We start from the raw sequence: 19,621 nt of genomic DNA, 5'->3' as shown, positions 1-19,621 counted from the left end.
TTGGAACGTGTGGGAGAGGTAAAGGAATGTGCTATGCAATGGCTCCAATCCTTTTTGGAAGGTTGTACCCAATGGGTGGCGAGTGGCCATTTTTCACTCGGTGCCAAGGATATCATTCTCAGACAGAGTGTAAGCTTCTGGGGCATCCTGCATTCATTAACCGGATCCAGCTGACCTCACTACCAGCTCTGTATGTTCTGCTTTGAAAGCAGTCTAAACCTGCACGCTGTCTTCTCTTTAATGGTTAAAGTTAAATAATATTGTCTAAGCTCCCTTAGAGATCTACGGCCATTACTATCTGTGCCAGTCTTGGAATGACTGATCCAAACATTCATCTTCACACACCTTGGCTGTTCAAGTGCCCTGTGCACGTCTCTTTACAGGGAATGAAGAAATGTACAGTAGTTTAAGGAACTCATTCCAACACTAGGAGAGAAAATGAACAGAATCCTGTGATGTTCGCAGTAACTGTGTCAGTGCTGGTACAATGGGGTGACTACCTGGAAATGATCAAGTTGGGCTGTGTCACTAAGCGGAGAGTACCATTCACCCCCAAACTTCCTATGATTTGGCATGGGTGTGCAGTGAGTCCGTGTCCAGTCACATTCCCCCAATCGGCCATTTTTCTCTTTCTCATGTGCCAGAGTATAAAACAGAGTCTGTGGAAGATCGGTTGAGACCACGGTTCTTCCATAGATAATCTTGTGCATGCGCGATAAGGCAATACGATCTCATTGTGAGATAATACCTGATCCCATTAGCCATCGCAACGATTTTGTGAATGATTGCCAAAGGTTTCCAATTTAATGTGACAGTATATTCGCTATGTATATCTGATGATTGCACAGACATATAGAAGTTTGGATAAAGATTGTATCTTCCTGAAAATCCCAGTAGTGACAGTACCGCTGTAGTTTATATACGCACACACTGTCTGACATGCTTTGTTTATGTACATAATTAACCGTTTCACTGCTGGAGGGTTGTCCAGGCATTCCACAAAATGTCATAAACTGAAATGGTCTGAAGGCAGATTCTTGAAGTTTAGGGTCGCCATGGTTACAGTAACACATCCCCTGCTGTGCACGTCCCCAGCCACAGGGTCCTAGAGCCCTCCCGTGCTTTGTCAACAGATCCTCCTTACAGTGTGCAGTGTTTAATATCTGCATCTGCATCACAACTCTCATCAGCCTGTGCCGAACGTATGGGCAGCTTTAGTTTTCTTTACTTACCTCCTTTAATCCAGACATTATTTTGTGTTATCGTAGATACAGAGGTATCTGGTGCTCTATTGTACAGCGCTATGGAATTTGTTGGCGCTATATAAATAATAATAATAATATATGTAGTTCAGAATCTTTATACAAGTTATAATACGTTAGTTCCATCCTGTTTATACTATTATTATTATTATTATTATTATTATTATATGCAGAATGTCACGTTCCGCAATGCCTCAAACTGATTATTCAAAGTGAGAATTCAAGGTGAGTTTCAAATTTAAGGTCAAAATTGCCAAACTGGAAAATTCTCTGTCAGCTATGCTTTCCGTTCGGCTACTCTGGCCTTAAATCTGAAATTCACTTTGAATTCTGACATTAGTGAATAATCTGTTTGAGGCATTGTGGAACGTGACATTCTGCATGCAATAATAATAATAATAATAATTAGTTAGTGATTTATTCTATTATTCTGATTGTTTTTGTTTTATTTGAATTAGTAATCTAGGGAGATGCAGAGTGTGCAGGTGGGTTCTGAGGACAGGAGGTGAAGTAATGGAAGGTTATATTGTGTCAGTTCAGTGCTTTCTCAGGCAGGGGGCGTTTGCCCTGTTTGATGGGAATTGATCAGATGTTTGAATGAAGTACCATAGGGGGGGAGACACACACTTGCTGCTGGTCTCAAAGGGAGGAGGAGAAAAGGAGATTTAGTGGTAATCTGGGTGCTCTTTCAGCTGGTTCACAGTTACCGAGGGAGGGGACCTGTTGCCCATGACTTGCTAGGAAATCTGGGTGTATGATTCTCATCATTCATTTTCTGAGGCTCCTGGTGTGGGGTCTCCTGTACCCATGAACCCCCGAGAGGAGACCCTAGACTCCACTGAGCAGAGGCTGGAGGCAGTCATAGAGGTTGGTGATTTTCTTGGGGGGGTGGGAACGTCTATATACTGAGACTCTCTAAGTACACAGCAGTGGGAAAGTATAGGAGCTTTCGTTTTCAAAGTCCTTTAATAGCTGGAACGTCCATAAAGTCCTGTTTTTAATTGTGTTCAGAAAGCGAAATGTAGGATTGAAGAGGACTTGTACACACCCCCCTTTGTAGGTCTAGGAAAAGCATGTGCACCATTCACACAAAAATACCCCCCTTATCTTCAATACCCAGCTTCGAAAAAATATCCCAGCCTCTGAAAAATAGCCACGACACAGCTTGATAAGGAATATATCATTTTTTCGACTGATGGTTTATTTTTTTTGTATATTTTTCTTTAACCTTTAAGCACTAACCGTTTTCAAACATGTACTTAGTTTTAGGATCTAGTCTAGAATATATGGTTCTCCTTCGTGTAGGATTCTTAACGCTCTGATTGCATCTTACATTGCTATAATATCATTTACAGTGTCTGCATGTTTAAGACAATGTTTTGTTTTTTTAACCTATTAACCCCTTGAGTGCCAGTCTGCTGCTATAACTCAGGCAGTTAATAGGAAAAAAAAAAAAAAAAGCCTAATCTCATCATTACAAATTACAGATCTTTTATCAACTCAAACTTTTACGAATCCTGCTCCAGAAAATCCCATTTTGCAGCAGGGTCGTCCGGTATTCTGGATCGGGTTACAGAAAAATATAAACCTGTGAATGTTGTGTTTCCAATTGTTTCCAATGCAGCAAAACGCTAGAATAATTAAGGGAAATTATTGCACATAGCCATTTAGGAGTTAAATCATTGTTAATGAAGCCCTAGTAACAACTCCACCGACACGTGACTCTCAGAGTCTCTAGACACTTCCTGTAAAGAGAGATCTAATGTTTAAACTTTCTTTATTATACAGTGCGTTTAATTTAAAATGTAATATCTGCTGCTCTGGTTATAGCCTGCTAGAGGCTCCTGAGTGGGATTAAAGTTCAATCAACACGAGATGAAAAAACAACTTTTAAGTTAAACACACTGTGCTGTCACATCTGATTGAAAATTAAAAAATTTTTTCATGTTGGCTGTTTGAATCACAGCCACGGGAGGCATGATCTGCCATGACACCTACACCAAAACTTCATTAATTTATTCATTGCTTCATTGAGTTAAAGTTGTTTTGGTGCTCAATGTAACATATGAATGACGCCTTTCCTTTCTATGTGTTTCTATTCACATGAATTAGTGTGTTACCATTTGACACTAGTGAGACAGTGGCCACAGCTCTTCTTATTTATTAACAAGAGGTCTGAAGTACGAGCCCTAGTGCTGTTCTCTATACATTCATTGGCTTACTCATTGCATGTTTCCCTCCTGTTGCAGAAACTGTCCCTCCGGGTCCTGAGCTCCCCAGAACAGAAGGGACTCACTATCCGTGGAGACTCGACCAACCCACTTCCTGCCCGTCTGCCGGCTCGAATACGAGAGATTGTCACCAGGAACCTTAGCCTGCCGCAAGGCCCAGGTGAGTCTGTCTTTAAGTCACGGCTGGTCAGTGACTGATATACCAGTTCGCACAAGGATTTAGGATACCTGTGTGTCTCCCTAGAGTACTGACAACTTAATTTGAATAGGGTTCCAGCTGCTAGGTCTAAGTCTCTTAGCTCAGCATCCACAGCCTATAATTGCCATCCAGGGTCAGAATATTTGGATAGAAAATGTATTATTTGGACTGACACTAGAGGCGGGTTTTTCTGTGGGTGCCATTCTTTTAGCCACACTTTTTTTCATACCACTCGAAATTGATTTGGTAGACAACACAGGGAGGACAGCATCCGTACACTTTATCTCTTTAACAGAAACCGTGAGTTGTAGTGGTTGTGGTGATTAGATATGTTCTTGGTTTGCCATGGGCAGATAGCGCTGCAGGCTTGCATGTATTTTAGATGGGATTGTAACTCCCAAAGTAAAATTTGGGCAAACTACACTTCCATGGATGGCAGCAGCATTTACCTACAAATTCTAAATGATTTGTGCACAAGATTATCTTGTGTGAACTATCTGTGTCTTTTAGTCTGTTATCCTCGATGGGATTATGTCACTACCCAGGCTTGTCATTGAAATTCATGACCCATGGAATATATCCTGAAGGGACATGTTCATCTTTATGTGCTTTGAACAAGGACCTCCTGAGTCCGTAGTGAACATTTTCACACATTTCAGTAAAAGGTGGGACGAAATCTGGAGAAAAATGTTTTCTTTAAAAGCCTTTATGAAACGTAGACGTTGCATGAATGTATTAAGGCTATGTTCTTTATGTTTGTACTAATAGGGCTGGCCATACCAAGTCGCTTACCTTACATAATCTTGGCTGGATGCGGTGTCAGTGGCTGTCTGGACTGGTCTTTCTGTAAATCTATTGTACAACATGTAAGGGTATAATTGACCAGACACTTTCTGAACGTTACCTTGCAGGTCACCCTGAAGAAGACATGTCTTCGCTTCTGTCCCTTCAAGAAGAAAATCGCATCCTACAGCAAGAGCTCTCGCGGGTGGAAGATCTGCTGGCTCAGAGCCGCGCTGAGAGAGATGAACTGGCCATCAAATACAATGCTATCAGTGAGAGGGTATGTCTGTCATCCAGAAAGCAGCAAAGCACTTTAGGGTTTATTCTTTAATAAAGCGAATTACAAATCTAAGGTCATAATAGCCGAACTAGAAAAAAAATCTCTAAGTCAGCTATTCTTTCAGTTTGGCCTTAAATTTGAAATTCATTTTGAAACCTCACTTCAGTAAATAAACCTGTTAGCTTTAGTTTGTTGGAAGCCTGGAGAGCAGATCGTCGCTCACTTTACTATGGCAAACTTTATCCATGTAACTTCTGATTGTTCAGGGGTGCAAACCATCCTGGCATTCCAATGGTTAAATATGGAATAAAAATGGCATTGGTTTTCCACTGTGTACTTTAACAGCTATTGTTGACATTTACCCTCTGGAAGCCTTCATAGTTGTTGGAGCTGGTTCCTTTTATTGGACTGCACAGCTTTTCTGAACAAAATTTTCTGGTCATTGTGTTTATACTGCAGAAAGCAGTGATTTGAGATTGAAACCAGAATTGTAAATTTGCAGAGTCAGTTGAGAATAGTAAGTGATTCCACTGATTAATTGCTCCAATTACAGACCACTGGAGTAAGGTTCTCTAATTAACATTTGTATTGACAGGCGATTAAAGCACATCTCACTTCGTTCCTCGCCCATCACATCTCTTTTTTATCCCTGTGAATCCCATGTGGGCCCAGTCAAGTCCAGGCATGCTGTGGGCAGTGAGCTGCGCTGTGCAGGCTCAGACCTGCCTCTGTTAATGTGTCCTGTCTATGGAGTGGGTCACCACTGACCTGGGTTAGGGATGGAATATAATGAGTTTGTACACCCTGTGCCAAGTGTATTGTGACAGAATAGTCCCATTGGAAATCTAAGCCACATCTCAACACTCTTCACAAACCTATCCAGTGATACGTTCTCTTCCAGCAATGTATGCAAGCATTGTCTCTTTCCACAGCACGTTGCAAAATATTATCTCTCAGTAAACCTTCAATACCATTACCTGCTTTCCAGTGAGAGCAGTCATTCTTCCTTTTCCAACACTGACCAAGAACCTGCAGGGCTCACTGTGCACAGTGCTACTGAATAGCAGGAGGAAATGGTGAGACTCTGGGCACACATTGGGGTATATGTGCAGCCTGAGGGGAGCTGTGAAATACAGACACTCAGTTTTAACCAGGCAACACCGTTTACTCTGTCAGTATTCAGTTGGCACCTGGGGCATTTAAGAGCTTTCGGCCATTTTTAATAATGTCACATCTTTTGTTACATCTTCTCTGTGTTCTTAAACTGTATACGTGCGGGTATTGCAATATCATTAAAACCATACATTCTCTAGCTCTTTATTAACCCCCGTATTTTTGCAAGGATATTATAAATTTGACCTAATTTAACCAATACAGTCCCTGGTTGCAAAGCAGGGCAGCAATTTCAAAACCCAGTTAGAAAAAGCAACGTTTGGATTTTCAGTTCCAAGAGACTTGTCTTCTTATGGGAGCTGAAACTTTAAACTTGCGTTTTCAGTGACTTGGCGTAATTGATGACTGCAGTCACAATGAATGCTGGCAAACGCATCATGCAGATCATATGCATTGATGCAATGTCGCTGTCCTAGAGAATCCTGGGAATTCTAATGTACGTGGACTCTCCTGTCTGTGCTGTGTTCACTGGCATGCTGTGTGTGAGTTTTATTGAATAAAGAAATAAATCACAAATAATCGTCACTACTGTAAAAATGGTAATATCTCTCACTGTGCATGTCCAGAAAGGATTGCATTAATGCAAAGTGCTTTTATCTGTACAGGTAACATGCTACTTTAATCTGTGAATGCAGCTCAGTCTGTGCCATACAGGGCTATTTACCAAAGTAAATGTCAATTTTAAGGTCAAAGTAGCCAAACTGGGAGTGTAGCCGTCTTGAGACTCACGTTGAATTCTCACTTTAGTGAATTATCCTGCTTGTGTATAATCCTGCCCCCCTGTTTGCCCTCTTGTTGTCTCTGCCAGGGACCAGGAAAATGGTTTGAATGGATGGTCACCATGGTGACAGTTGTCTGGGATATGGTAAACTTTGGTTATTCAGAGTCTGTGTGTCCTATACTAAGTGACAATAGGAATTCATTCAGGAGATCCCAAAGCCTTTGTAGCAGCAGCTGTGCTTTCTGTGGGTGCTCTAAAAAGCTGGTCTGGGGCTGAAGTGATCCGAATCAGCCTGCAGCTCTCAGAATAACCCACCTATTGACTGTAAGCTCTTAGGGGCAATTTCTTCCATTAGTCTTCTGTTATTGGCTGCGGTGTATTGTCGTAGCTGAGTTTCGTTATGTGTTGTGTACTCTGCAAGGTGTACAGTAAAATCAGAACGGACAGCAATATGGAGATGGGGGTCCAGTAATGCAAGGGTGGAATATTACCTGGGGCTCACAATGTATTTGTTAAAAAATATGAATTTAGTCTGAATTCCTGTCTTCCTTCTTTGGTAAAACCTCCTTCAACGTGCACATTAAGGGAGGGAATAGCCAAACCATTCATCACATCCCCCTGTTTGAAGCTGGATTTGAGTTGATTAGTTTGCACTATATTGCTGTGTGCGGTATTCTTATTAACCCATTCACTGCTAGCCATACTGTGCGCATAGTTCACAGTGAACTGGTGAAAACGTATTTATTATTTTTTATAGTAGATCTTGAAAAAGCCCGCTGAGTACGGGTGGAACGCGTGGATGAGTTAGAAGCCTTATATGTTACCTTTCCAGGCAGACACCTTTGTCAGTTTTATTTTTACATGATATTAATAAACCGTGTTGCACTTTCTCTGCTTGGTTTGTATCTTTGAAGATACGTTACTGTGATCACTGCTGTTGGATACAAAGTTTACACAGAATACTCCTAATTTCCTAACCCACCGCTGTGGAGGTGGAAATCCTACACATTTACCTCAATCCCCAGCTTCCCCACAAACACTGATTTGGGGCTATTGCACAGCGCTGACATTGATCTACTTTTGGACATTCTATCACATAGGTTTGCGGAATAACTTTTTATGTCTGGCAGCTAAAAAAAAAAATTAAGAATTTCTCTTTGGACTTTTAATATTTGGTGTCATACAGACGATTTAATTTTATATTGCGCTTTTTTGTTCTATTTTTTATTATTTTTAATGTTAAGGCACATCATTGATGTTACATGGCACTGCAGATCAATAAATGTTTTTTAACCCCTCATCTTCTGTACATGAAGAGAAGGAATCTGGAGCTTGTCCTAGCTCAGTTCTGGTTATTAAATGCTGTCTCCTTCTACCTCTTTCTCTCGCCCTATGTATTGCTGTCTCTTTGTCTCTCTCTAGTTGTCTCTACCTGTATATTTCTCTCTTTTTGTGTTTTGCTATTTCTCTCCCTGACTCTCTCTGGCTGTCTCTTTTTGTCTCGCTGTCTCTGTACCGCTGTCTGTCTGTTTTACCCCCTCTCTGTGAGGGTGAGCGAGCCAGCAGGTGGTTGTGGTGAGAGAGGGCCACTCTTCCCCCATGATGATTAGTCTGGGGGCTACGGCAGGAGAAGAGTGGGTCGGGCAAGCAGTCACGTGCTGGGGCCTGGCACGAGCAAAGAGCAAACTGGAAGCTGCTATAGAAACCCCAGTAACCAAAGCCCTGCTGAGAGCAAATCTTTCTACATAATGGCCACTTGCAGAGTGTCTGCTTTGATTGTAATATTAACCCTTTCACAGCAGGGTTCGACCATGTTCAGGGGAAGAGGTTTATTAGTGGTGTGAATGCAAGAAGGAGTTGGCAATCACTGGGTTAATGCATTGTGTCCTCCATCTTTTCATTATCTGTTTGTTTAAGGATCAGTCCTTGTTGGTTACATGTAACCATAAAGTATCACAATGCATTATCTCACACTGTATCTAACAGACTATTCCTGCACTGACCCTATTATAGTCAGCTAGTCCCATAATACAGCGTGGCGCCACCTAGTGGACAGATCTCCAATTCATTCATTCTGGCTACTGTTGCCTAATTAAATAAAATCTATATTAATTTTCGAATCAGATGGAAGAGGCAGTCTGTTATAGAAAAGAGCTCTTGCATTGCTGCGATTATTATTTTAAGCTCCCGGATTCCTCGTGTTTTTTTTGTGTCTTTATTATAAACAGACACAGAGTTTGCTTTGTTGGTCATATCCTGAATGGTTCAGATTGTATTAATGCTGGGTAAATGCTGATCTCTGTCACATAACTATTAAATTAATAATAATAATAATAATCATAACACTTGGTTCCTTTCTGTACAGCCACATGCTCATTGTGAGTGAGTATTATTAGATTGTCTGATACCGGGATTTATTTATTTTTCTCGTCTAGCTGGAGCAGACTCTGCGCCTGGAGACAGGAGAGCGAGAGAGGGATTCGCTGGAAACGAGGAGCTTGGCGCAGCAGAATGTGGAACTCAGACGGCGGCTGGAGGAGGAGCAAGCTGCATATAAACGCAAGCTACAGGCTTACCAAGAAGGGCAACAACGGCAAGCACAGCTAGTGCAGAAACTACAAGCCAAGGTGACAATTCTATCTTTCCTTGTTTGTAATGTTACACACATTCTACAATTCATGTCCTTTGTTCATTTTTTTTTTTAAATTGAGGATTTGGGTCATTTTACACCTGAAATCTGTTAGTGATCTATTTTGCTGTTGGCGCTGTTAAAACCAGGAAATGTCTCAGCCATTCAGAAGGCTCTCGCTCTGTTCAGTGGTTCCAGAACGAATCCCATAAACGCCTGACCAGCGGCAGTTAATGTGATATGTAGATACGTGTCCCTTTAACATGTGAGTGATCCTTAATAATTCATATGAATGACACACTGGGTCAGATCATTGCACGCAAGGTGAATATGTTCTAGAAAGTGTATTTAATATGATCTGCGTGATTGGTAACTTTCCAGAACCGGGTTACTATAGGTCTTAATTGCTTGCACCGGGGTGTATTTAAATCTGCCATGCCTCTCGTAGGTCCTGCAGTATAAGAAGAAGTGTGGAGAGGTGGAACAGCAGCTTTTGGAAAGATCATCTGAGCTAGAACAAGAACGTCTAAGTGTAAGTCTGGAGTCTCCAAAATGTAATAGGTGCTAACATAAATTTATATTAACAGAGCTAGAACAGGAAATCCAGAATGTACAGCTATACTAACTGTGCTAGAACAGGAAATCCAGAATGTACAGCTATACTAACTGTGCTAGAATAGGAAATCCAGAATGTACAGCTATACTAACTGTGCTAGAACAGGAAATCCAGAATGTACAGCTATACTAACAGTGCTAGAACAGGAAATCCAGAATGTACAGCTATACTAACAGTGCTAGAACAGGAAATCCAGAATGTACCGCTATACTAACTGTGCTAGAACAGGAAATCCAGAATGTACAGCTATACTAACTGTGCTAGAACAGGAAATCCAGAATGTACAGCAATACTAACAGTGCTAGAACAGGAAATCCAGAATGTACAGCTATACTAACTGTGCTAGAACAGGAAATCCAGAATGTACCGCTATACTAACTGTGCTAGAACAGGAAATCCAGAATGTACAGCTATACTAACAGTGCTAGAACAGGAAATCCAGAATGTACAGCTATACTAACTGTGCTAGAACAGGAAATCCAGAATGTACAGCTATACTAACTGTGCTAGAACAGGAAATCCAGAATGTACAGCTATACTAACAGTGCTAGAACAGGAAATCCAGAATGTACAGCTATACTAACAGTGCTAGAACAGGAAATCCAGAATGTACAGCTATACTAACAGTGCTAGAACAGGAAATCCAGAATATACCGCTATACTAACAGTGCTAGAACAGGAAATCCAGAATGTACAGCTATACTAACAGTGCTAGAACAGGAAATCCAGAATGTACCGCTATACTAACTGTGCTAGAACAGGAAATCCAGAATGTACAGCTATACTAACAGTGCTAGAACAGGAAATCCAGAATGTACAGCTATACTAACAGTGCTAGAACAGGAAATCCAGAATGTACAGCTATACTAACAGTGCTAGAACAGGAAATCCAGAATATACCGCTATACTAACTGTGCTAGAACAGGAAATCCAGAATGTACAGCTATACTAACAGTGCTAGAACGGGAAATCCAGAATGTACAGCTAAACTAACAGTGCTAGAACGGGAAATCCAAAATGTACAGCTATACTAACAGTGCTAGAACAGGAAATCCAGAATGTACAGCTATACTAACAGTGTTAGAACAGGAAATCCAGAATGTACAGCTATACTAACAGTGCTAGAACAGGAAATCTAGAATGTACAGCTATACTAACTGTGCTAGAACAGGAAATCCAGAATGTACAGCTATACTAACTGTGCTAGAACAGGAAATCCAGAATGTACAGCTATACTAACAGTGCTAGAACAGGAAATCCAGAATGTACAGCTATACTAACAGTGCTAGAACAGGAAATCCAGAATGTACAGCTATACTAACAGTGCTAGAACAGGAAATCCAGAATATACCGCTATACTAACAGTGCTAGAACAGGAAATCCAGAATGTACAGCTATACTAACAGTGCTAGAACAGAATGTACCGCTATACTAACTGTGCTAGAACAGGAAATCCAGAATGTACAGCTATACTAACAGTGCTAGAACAGGAAATCCAGAATGTACAGCTATACTAACAGTGTTAGAACAGGAAATCCAGAATGTACAGCTATACTAACTGTGCTAGAACAGGAAATCCAGAATGTACAGCTATACTAACAGTGCTAGAATGGGAAATCCAGAATGTACAGCTATACTAACAGTGCTAGAACAGGAAATCCAGAATGTACAGCTATACTAACTGTGCTAGAACAGGAAATCCAGAATGTACAGCTATACTAACAGTGCTAGAACAGGAAATCCAGAATGTACAGCTATACTAACAGTGCTAGAACAGGAAATCCAGAATGTACAGCTATACTAACAGTGTTAGAACAGGAAATCCAGAATGTACAGCTATACTAACAGTGCTAGAACAGGAAATCCAGAATATACAGCTATACTAACAGTGCTAGAACAGGAAATCCAGAATATACCGCTATACTAACAGTGCTAGAACAGGAAATCCAGAATGTACAGCTATACTAACTGTGTTATAAATTTAGAATGTCCATCTATGTTGACAGACCTAGAATGGAATATAAATCTGCTTTCATTGAGCTAGAATATGAATTAAAATTAAAACTCTCTGACCTAGAATAAAAACATGTCAGTGTAATTCTGGATCCACTAAACTGGAACAGGAACCTATGAATGTATCCACTGCTGAAGCAGCATTCTATATGGTTATTCTAGTTATATAAATGTACGTTATTGCCTGTTTGTGCAGAGCCGTTTAGAGCTGTCAGACACGCGGCTGCGTCATGAGGAAGAGACCAGCAATGACTTGGAAAACGCCTTGATCAGACTAGAAGAAGAACAGCAGAGGTAGGAAATGTGGTGTATGGCCATGGGTTACCTATATATTTCTCTGAATAGGTGATCTTGTATATTGAGTGTTCTTCCATTGAAAAGAGCATGCTGTTTGTGTTTTGCACAATGTTATGGTTCCCCCAGGGGCACTCACAGTCTGCCTTCACACCCACAGAAGTACCAGTCTGACCCAGGTAAATGCCATGCTAAGGGAGCAGCTGGACCAGGCCAATGCAGCCAATCAGGCCCTGAGTGAGGATCTCCGTAAGCTGACAGCTGATTGGACCAAAGCTCGAGATGAGTTGGAGCAGCGAGAGAGTGAGTGGAGACGAGAGGAGGAGGTGAGTGGAGTTTTGCTTTTTCCATTACCTGCTGCTCGTTAATATTCCCCCAAAGACAAACAGACACGAAAAGCAGGAAAATGGCTATTTTGTTCCATCCCTTAATTTCCCTCCAGACATATCTCAGTGTTTTTGTGCCAAATCTCTATTCTTACTTTCTCTTATTTTCCTATCTGGATATTTTTCCTTAATGTTTTTCAATGCGTTTATTTCCGTATTTACCATCTAAATTGAATTCACTCCTTCATTTTCTCCTCTGTCTGGGCTTTTGTTTTCTTCCTTTGCGTCTGTAAATTTGTCTTGCTTCCCTAAACCTTCTCTCTCTCTACCTGCAGTCCTTTAACGCATATTTCAGTAACGAGCACAGCCGTCTGCTGTCTCTATGGCGGCAAGTTGTCGGGTTCCGCAGACACTTCAATGAAATGAAAACTATGACAGAAAGGTGAGTGCGTGGGATAATGTATCTGTCACAATACAGTCTGTACGTGTGAATGGGGTCGAAGCCCAGGGTCTGCTTTGAGGTTAAGAATCAGAGCTTTCATTTTTGTTTACGTAACATAATATATAGTGTGTAATGCGGCATTTCAGAAATAGTAAAGGAAATAATGTTTCAGAAATGGTAAATAATTAAGGAAGGTTTTACGAGCAGTGAGCTGGGATGCCCATTTGTTATTAAATGTTAAATATCTCAGAATAGCTGCGCTGGCACGCAAAGCTCGGTGTGATAACTCTGCTGAGGCTGCCTGTTTACGTGTTTAGTCAGTACGAACTGACAGAGTTAGAAGTATTGATTACTGCTTCCATCATGTGTTAGTTGCAGAGTAGAATTACTCTGACTAGGTGGCCTAGTGCACTGGTAACAGATACAAAGAATAGTCTACCCAGAGCTCGGAATTCTAAAGCGTGTTTCTTGTTTTTCACATGCAGGGATCTGATGCAGCTGCAGAAGGAGTTGTCGCTGTCCAGCCGTTCCATGCACGCTTCCTGCATGACCGTGAGCGGCTCCCATCGGATGTCAGAAAGCAGCGGGATGGCAGTGGTAGAAAGGCAGGCGCTGCAGCTTGTACAGATGGAGGAGCAGCTGAAGGACAAAGTACGGCAAATGATCCAGCTCCAGGCTACCTGTGATGGAGAGAAAGCTGAACTTTCTGCCAGGTAACTTCCCAACAGCCTTATCCCCTGTATCCTCCATATTGTTTCTCCAGATCAGCCTCTCCAGTCTCGCTTGATCCTCTTTCCTCCATATCAGCCTCTCCAGGCTCAATCGATCCTGTATTCTCCAGATCTGCCTCTCCAGACTCACTCGATCCTATATCCTCCAGATCTGCCTCTCCAGACTCACTCGATCCTATATCCTCCAGATCTGCCTCTCCAGACTCACTCGATCCTATATCCTCCAGATCTGCCTCTCCAGACTCACTCGATCCTATATCCTCCAGATCTGCCTCTCCAGACTCACTCGATCCTATATCCTCCAGATCTGCCTCTCCAGACTCACTCGATCCTATATCCTCCAGATCTGCCTCTCCAGACTCACTCGATCCTATATCCTCCAGATCTGCCTCTCCAGACTCACTCGATCCTATATCCTCCAGATCTGCCTCTCCAGACTCACTCGATCCTATATCCTCCAGATCTGCCTCTCCAGACTCACTCGATCCTATATCCTCCAGATCTGCCTCTCCAGACTCACTCGATCCTATATCCTCCAGATCTGCCTCTCCAGACTCACTCGATCCTATATCCTCCAGATCTGCCTCTCCAGACTCACTCGATCCTATATCCTCCAGATCTGCCTCTCCAGACTCACTCGATCCTATATCCTCCAGATCTTCCTCTCCAGACTCACTCGATCCTATATCCTCCATATCAGCCTCTCCAGACTCACTTGATCCTATATCCTCCAGATCTGCCTCTCCAGACTCACTCGATCCTATATCCTCCAGATCTCCCTCTCCAGACTCACTCGATCCTGTATCCTCCAGATCTCCCTCTCCAGACTCACTCGATCCTGTATCCTCCAGATCTCTCTCTCCAGACTCACTCGATTCTATATCCTCCAGATCTACCTCTCCAGACTCACTCGATCCTGTATTCTCCAGATCTCCCTCTCCAGACTTGCACAATCTTGTATCCTCCAGATCTTCCTCTCCAGACTCACTCAATCCTGTATCAGCCTTTCCAGGCTTGCTCAATAATATATCTTCTAGATCAGACTCTCCACGCTGCAGATATTTTGAAATATTATTTACACACATCAGTAATTTAAAATGATGGTGTTAAATAGTTCCACTGTTAGCAAGGAGTACATAGGCATTGCCATTCTGCCAAGGCGGGCCACAAAAGAACTTTATATACCCTGCTGTATTAAACCACACAATAACACTGCATCCATGACCTATCAAAGCTGGGCATGTTCTCTGATGCAGATCTCACTTTGTCCAACAGGATTGAGGAGCTGACTAGGAGTGTTGAGCGTCTGCAGAATGAGAGCGCACAGAAGGAGCAGAATAGCCAGAGATTGCAGGAGCAGGTATGGAGGCAGAGATGTCCTACTGCAGCCCATGTGATGTTAGGCTGCAATTCCCATGATTGGTGGACACCTTGCTTTAGAAGAAGGTCACTTGGTGAGAGTGAAGGAGGTTTAGATCATATTGTGGTTCTTACAGGAGAAAAACCGAGCAGAAGAGCAGGTGGTCCTCCTGGGAGAGGAACTCGAGACTCTGAAGTCTGAAAAAGAAGTCCTTCAGGAAACTCTGCGAGAACTCACACAGGTCTGTGACAATACATAACATATCTCCATTCAAACTGGCCTGGGAAGCGTACAATCTTATTCCAGAGCCAGAACAATCCCATATCCGGCCATAACCTAGCTTTGGGGTATGTATTCTCTACACTGGGAATTGATGCCAGTAAAGTTGGATGGGAGAATTTTTGAATTTGGCTAGTGTGGCCTAAGACCGTAAATATCTTTGTCAAACAATACCTACAGGTGTACTTTTTCTAAGCGTTGTGCGTTAATACATTGGTCATCAGTGTGACTGCTCAACGCTTATATAAAAAGTCTTCTAAATGCTTTAACTTATGGATGTACCGTATGCATTGTGGGATTGTTCCAAGAGCATCATGGGAGCACATAGTTCAGGAAAGAGTAATATTTATTTAATGACTGGCAGCTCTGCTTGTACACAGCAGGGATATTATATTCATTTACTCGCCCTTAGAGCAGCTCTGTTTTACAGGGTATTAAAATGTTATGACCAACAGGCTTGGGTGGCAATTCATTATTCATCAGGAAATTATTTGTTATTATTGTTATCGAGTTTTTCTTTTGCATAATTCTCAGGTTTCAAAGTAAACAAACCAGTTTTAAAATTTAGAATAAGTATTTAAAAAACATTTTCTGTCCATCTCTTTACAGTATATTTACCAATGTCCCTGAAACATGCAGCTTTACCATTACCAGTCTCCATCCCCCTGCTGACTATGTGCATGTTCTTTCCTCCAGGTAGTTCTGAGTGAAGCGGACAGTGGCTTTCAGCTTTCCACCAGTGACAGGACGTCTGATTTCATAGACATCGAGGGTCCAGGTCTCAGCCTGCGCGGTCTGTCTAGCAGCCTGCGCACCTCCTCACCACTAAGGCGTTCCTCCCCACACCGCAGCTCTTCCCCAAGACGCAGCATGTCCCCAGCGTTCAGAGACTCTGCTCTGTCCACCGTTCAGTCAGCCTTGCAAAGACGACAGTTGCAAGTACAGGTAAGACAAGCTTTCAGCGCTAGAACGGGTCGGGTAGGTCAAGCTCTCAGCCATAGAATGGGTCAGGTAGGACAAGCTCTCAGCCATAGAATGGGTCAGGTAGGACAAGCTCTCAGCCATAGAATGGGTCGGGTAGGACAAGCTCTCAGTCATAGAATGGGTCAGGTAGGACAAGCTCTCAGCCATAGAATGGGTCAGGTAGGACAAGCTCTCAGCCATAGAATGGGTCAGGTAGGACAAGCTCTCAGCCATAGAATGGGTCAGGTAGGACAAGCTCTCAGCCATAGAATGGGTCAGGTAGGACAAGCTCTCAGTCATAGAATGGGCCAGGTAGGACAAGCTCTCGGCGCTAGAACGGGTCGGGTAGGTCAAGCTCTCAGCCATAGAATGGGTCAGGTAGGACAAGCTCTCAGCCATAGAATGGGTCAGGTAGGACAAGCTCTCAGTCATAGAACGGTTCGGGTAGGACAAGTTCTCCGCCATAGAACGGGTCGGGTAGGACAAGCTCTCCACCATAGAACGGGTCAGGTAGAATTCCTTTAATTTACTTACACTGATGCAGAGATGAATATCCGATATGTAAAGTCAAGATAATCTTATTTTTCTTAGTGACGTAACTTGCAGTCCCAGTTTCTGGTCTTTTTAAATGCCTGTGTGTCCAGTTCTGATTCTCTGTCAATAGAAAGTGTGTGTTTTATTGGCATTACGGGCATTTTTACAGTTTTGTCCCACCTCCACCTGCAATTCCTGAATGTCAGGGTTCCCTGTCTTCTAGGAGCTGAAAGGGCGACTCGAGGCAGGGCAGGAAGCTCTGGGGTCCCTGCGAAAACAGCTCAGTGACAGCGAGAATGAGCGAAGGAACCTGGAACAGAAAATACTTCAACTCCAGCAAGACCTGGAAAGTTCTCACCTCGCCAAAGAGGACACAGAGCGCAATATAGCCAGACTGCGCAGCAACGCCGGGCAGCTCACTGGGTATGAACAGTCAGAACTACTTGTTTATAATGACACAATTGGGGAGCGTTATAAAAATGGCAGAACATTATACTGATTTCCACAGTGATTTCTACTCTTTACCTGATGCAACTTTTATAAATCTCCCCCGATGGGTCCCTAAAACTGCAGTCAGACACTAGTGTGAACAAATCTAGGTGATCCCCAATGTGTCTCGTATCCCGAGATAGACTTCTCCTTTAAGTGCTGTGGGAGAATAATTCTGAGATAGAAAAGGATTGGCCTTTCCTTTCAATGCCTCGGAGAAGAGCAAAGTGTTTCTTAGAATTTATATCAAGGGGTCAGACTACGACCAGAGAGCTGATGTCCTATAAATGGAGGCAAACCGTGCGTTAACGTGTGAGGAACCCGGTAAGGGAAACTAAAACCTCCCACACTTCGTTTATAAGGAACCGTTTGAAGGTGAAATGCTGCCTTCATCTACACGGGATCGGTTTGGAGATAAAATATTGTCTTCGTTTCTGGGGATCAGTTATGACAAAAAATACACTGGCCAGAAATCTGGGGATCAAAACCTGCCCTGGGGGTAAAATACTGCCCTGGGTTATGGGATATTACTGGGGGTAACATACTGCCCTGGGTTATGGGATATTACTGGGGGTAACATACTGCCCTGGGTTATGGGATATTACTGGGGGTAACATACTGCCCTGGGTTATGGGATATTACTGGGGGTAACATACTGCCCTGGGTTATGGGATATTACTGGGGGTAACATACTGCCCTGGGTTATGGGATATTACTGGGGGTAACATACTGCCCTGGGTTATGGGATATTACTGGGGGTAACATACTGCCCTGGGTTATGGGATATTACTGGGGGTAACATACTGCCCTGGGTTATGGGATATTACTGGGGGTAACATACTGCCCTGGGTTATGGGATATTACTGGGGGTAACATACTGCCCTGGGTTATGGGATATTACTGGGGGTAACATACTGCCCTGGGTTATGGGATATTACTGGGGGTAACATACTGCCCTGGGTTATGGGATATTACTGGGGGTAACATACTGCCCTGGGTTATGGGATATTACTGGGGGTAACATACTGCCCTGGGTTATGGGATATTACTGGGGGTAACATACTGCCCTGGGTTATGGGATATTACTGGGGGTAACATACTGCCCTGGGTTATGGGATATTACTGGGGGGTAAAATACTGCCCTGGGTTATGGAATATTACTGGGGGGTAAAATACTGCCCTGGGTTATGGGATATTACTGGGGGTAACATACTGCCCTGGGTTATGGGATATTACTGGGGGTAACATACTGCCCTGGGTTATGGGATATTACTGGGGGTAACATACTGCCCTGGGTTATGGGATATTACTGGGGGTAACATACTGCCCTGGGTTATGGGATATTACTGGGGGTAACATACTGCCCTGGGTTATGGGATATTACTGGGGGTAACATACTGCCCTGGGTTATGGGATATTACTGGGGGTAACATACTGCCCTGGGTTATGGGATATTACTGGGGGTAACATACTGCCCTGGGTTATGGGATATTACTGGGGGTAACATACTGCCCTGGGTTATGGGATATTACTGGGGGTAACATACTGCCCTGGGTTATGGGATATTACTGGGGGTAACATACTGCCCTGGGTTATGGGATATTACTGGGGGTAACATACTGCCCTGGGTTATGGGATATTACTGGGGGTAACATACTGCCCTGGGTTATGGGATATTACTGGGGGTAACATACTGCCCTGGGTTATGGGATATTACTGGGGGTAAAATACTGCCCTGGGTTATGGGATATTACTGGGGGTAACATACTGCCCTGGGTTATGGGATATTACTGGGGGGTAACATACTGCCCTGGGTTATGGGATATTACTGGGGGGTAACATACTGCCCTGGGTTATGGGATATTACTGGGGGTAACATACTGCCCTGGGTTATGGGATATTACTGGGGGTAACATACTGCCCTGGGTTATGGGATATTACTGGGGGTAACATACTGCCCTGGGTTATGGGATATTACTGGGGGTAAAATACTGCCCTGGGTTATGGGATATTACTGGGGGTAACATACTGCCCTGGGTTATGGGATATTACTGGGGGTAACATACTGCCCTGGGTTATGGGATATTACTGGGGGTAACATACTGCCCTGGGTTATGGGATATTACTGGGGGTAACATACTGCCCTGGGTTATGGGATATTACTGGGGGTAACATACTGCCCTGGGTTATGGGATATTACTGGGGGTAACATACTGCCCTGGGTTATGGGATATTACTGGGGGTAACATACTGCCCTGGGTTATGGGATATTACTGGGGGTAACATACTGCCCTGG

At 43.1% G+C, this 19,621-nt stretch overlaps 1 protein-coding gene across 1 annotated transcript in view; it reads left to right on the top strand.

Moving 5' to 3' along the window:
• Positions 1-1,914: 1,914 nt before the first annotated feature.
• The window catches only part of CROCC (ciliary rootlet coiled-coil, rootletin), a 43,560-nt gene continuing 25,853 nt past the window's right edge, over positions 1,915-19,621 (top strand). The window contains exons 1-13 of the mRNA XM_063436443.1: positions 1,915-2,129; positions 3,512-3,653; positions 4,604-4,755; positions 9,085-9,276; positions 9,727-9,810; positions 12,104-12,201; positions 12,362-12,527; positions 12,863-12,969; positions 13,455-13,682; positions 14,976-15,060; positions 15,197-15,301; positions 16,036-16,284; positions 17,060-17,259. Of these exons, the coding sequence (XP_063292513.1) occupies positions 2,070-2,129; positions 3,512-3,653; positions 4,604-4,755; positions 9,085-9,276; positions 9,727-9,810; positions 12,104-12,201; positions 12,362-12,527; positions 12,863-12,969; positions 13,455-13,682; positions 14,976-15,060; positions 15,197-15,301; positions 16,036-16,284; positions 17,060-17,259 (1,868 nt within the window). The 5' untranslated portion in view covers positions 1,915-2,069. The remainder of the gene's footprint in view (positions 2,130-3,511; positions 3,654-4,603; positions 4,756-9,084; positions 9,277-9,726; positions 9,811-12,103; positions 12,202-12,361; positions 12,528-12,862; positions 12,970-13,454; positions 13,683-14,975; positions 15,061-15,196; positions 15,302-16,035; positions 16,285-17,059; positions 17,260-19,621) is intronic.

This window comes from Pelobates fuscus, chromosome 11 (assembly GCF_036172605.1).
Source record: "Pelobates fuscus isolate aPelFus1 chromosome 11, aPelFus1.pri, whole genome shotgun sequence".
Classification (NCBI taxonomy): Eukaryota; Metazoa; Chordata; class Amphibia; order Anura; family Pelobatidae; genus Pelobates; species Pelobates fuscus.
The sequence above is the reverse complement of the archived record's forward strand: the minus strand, read 5'-3'. Positions and strand labels throughout refer to the sequence as shown.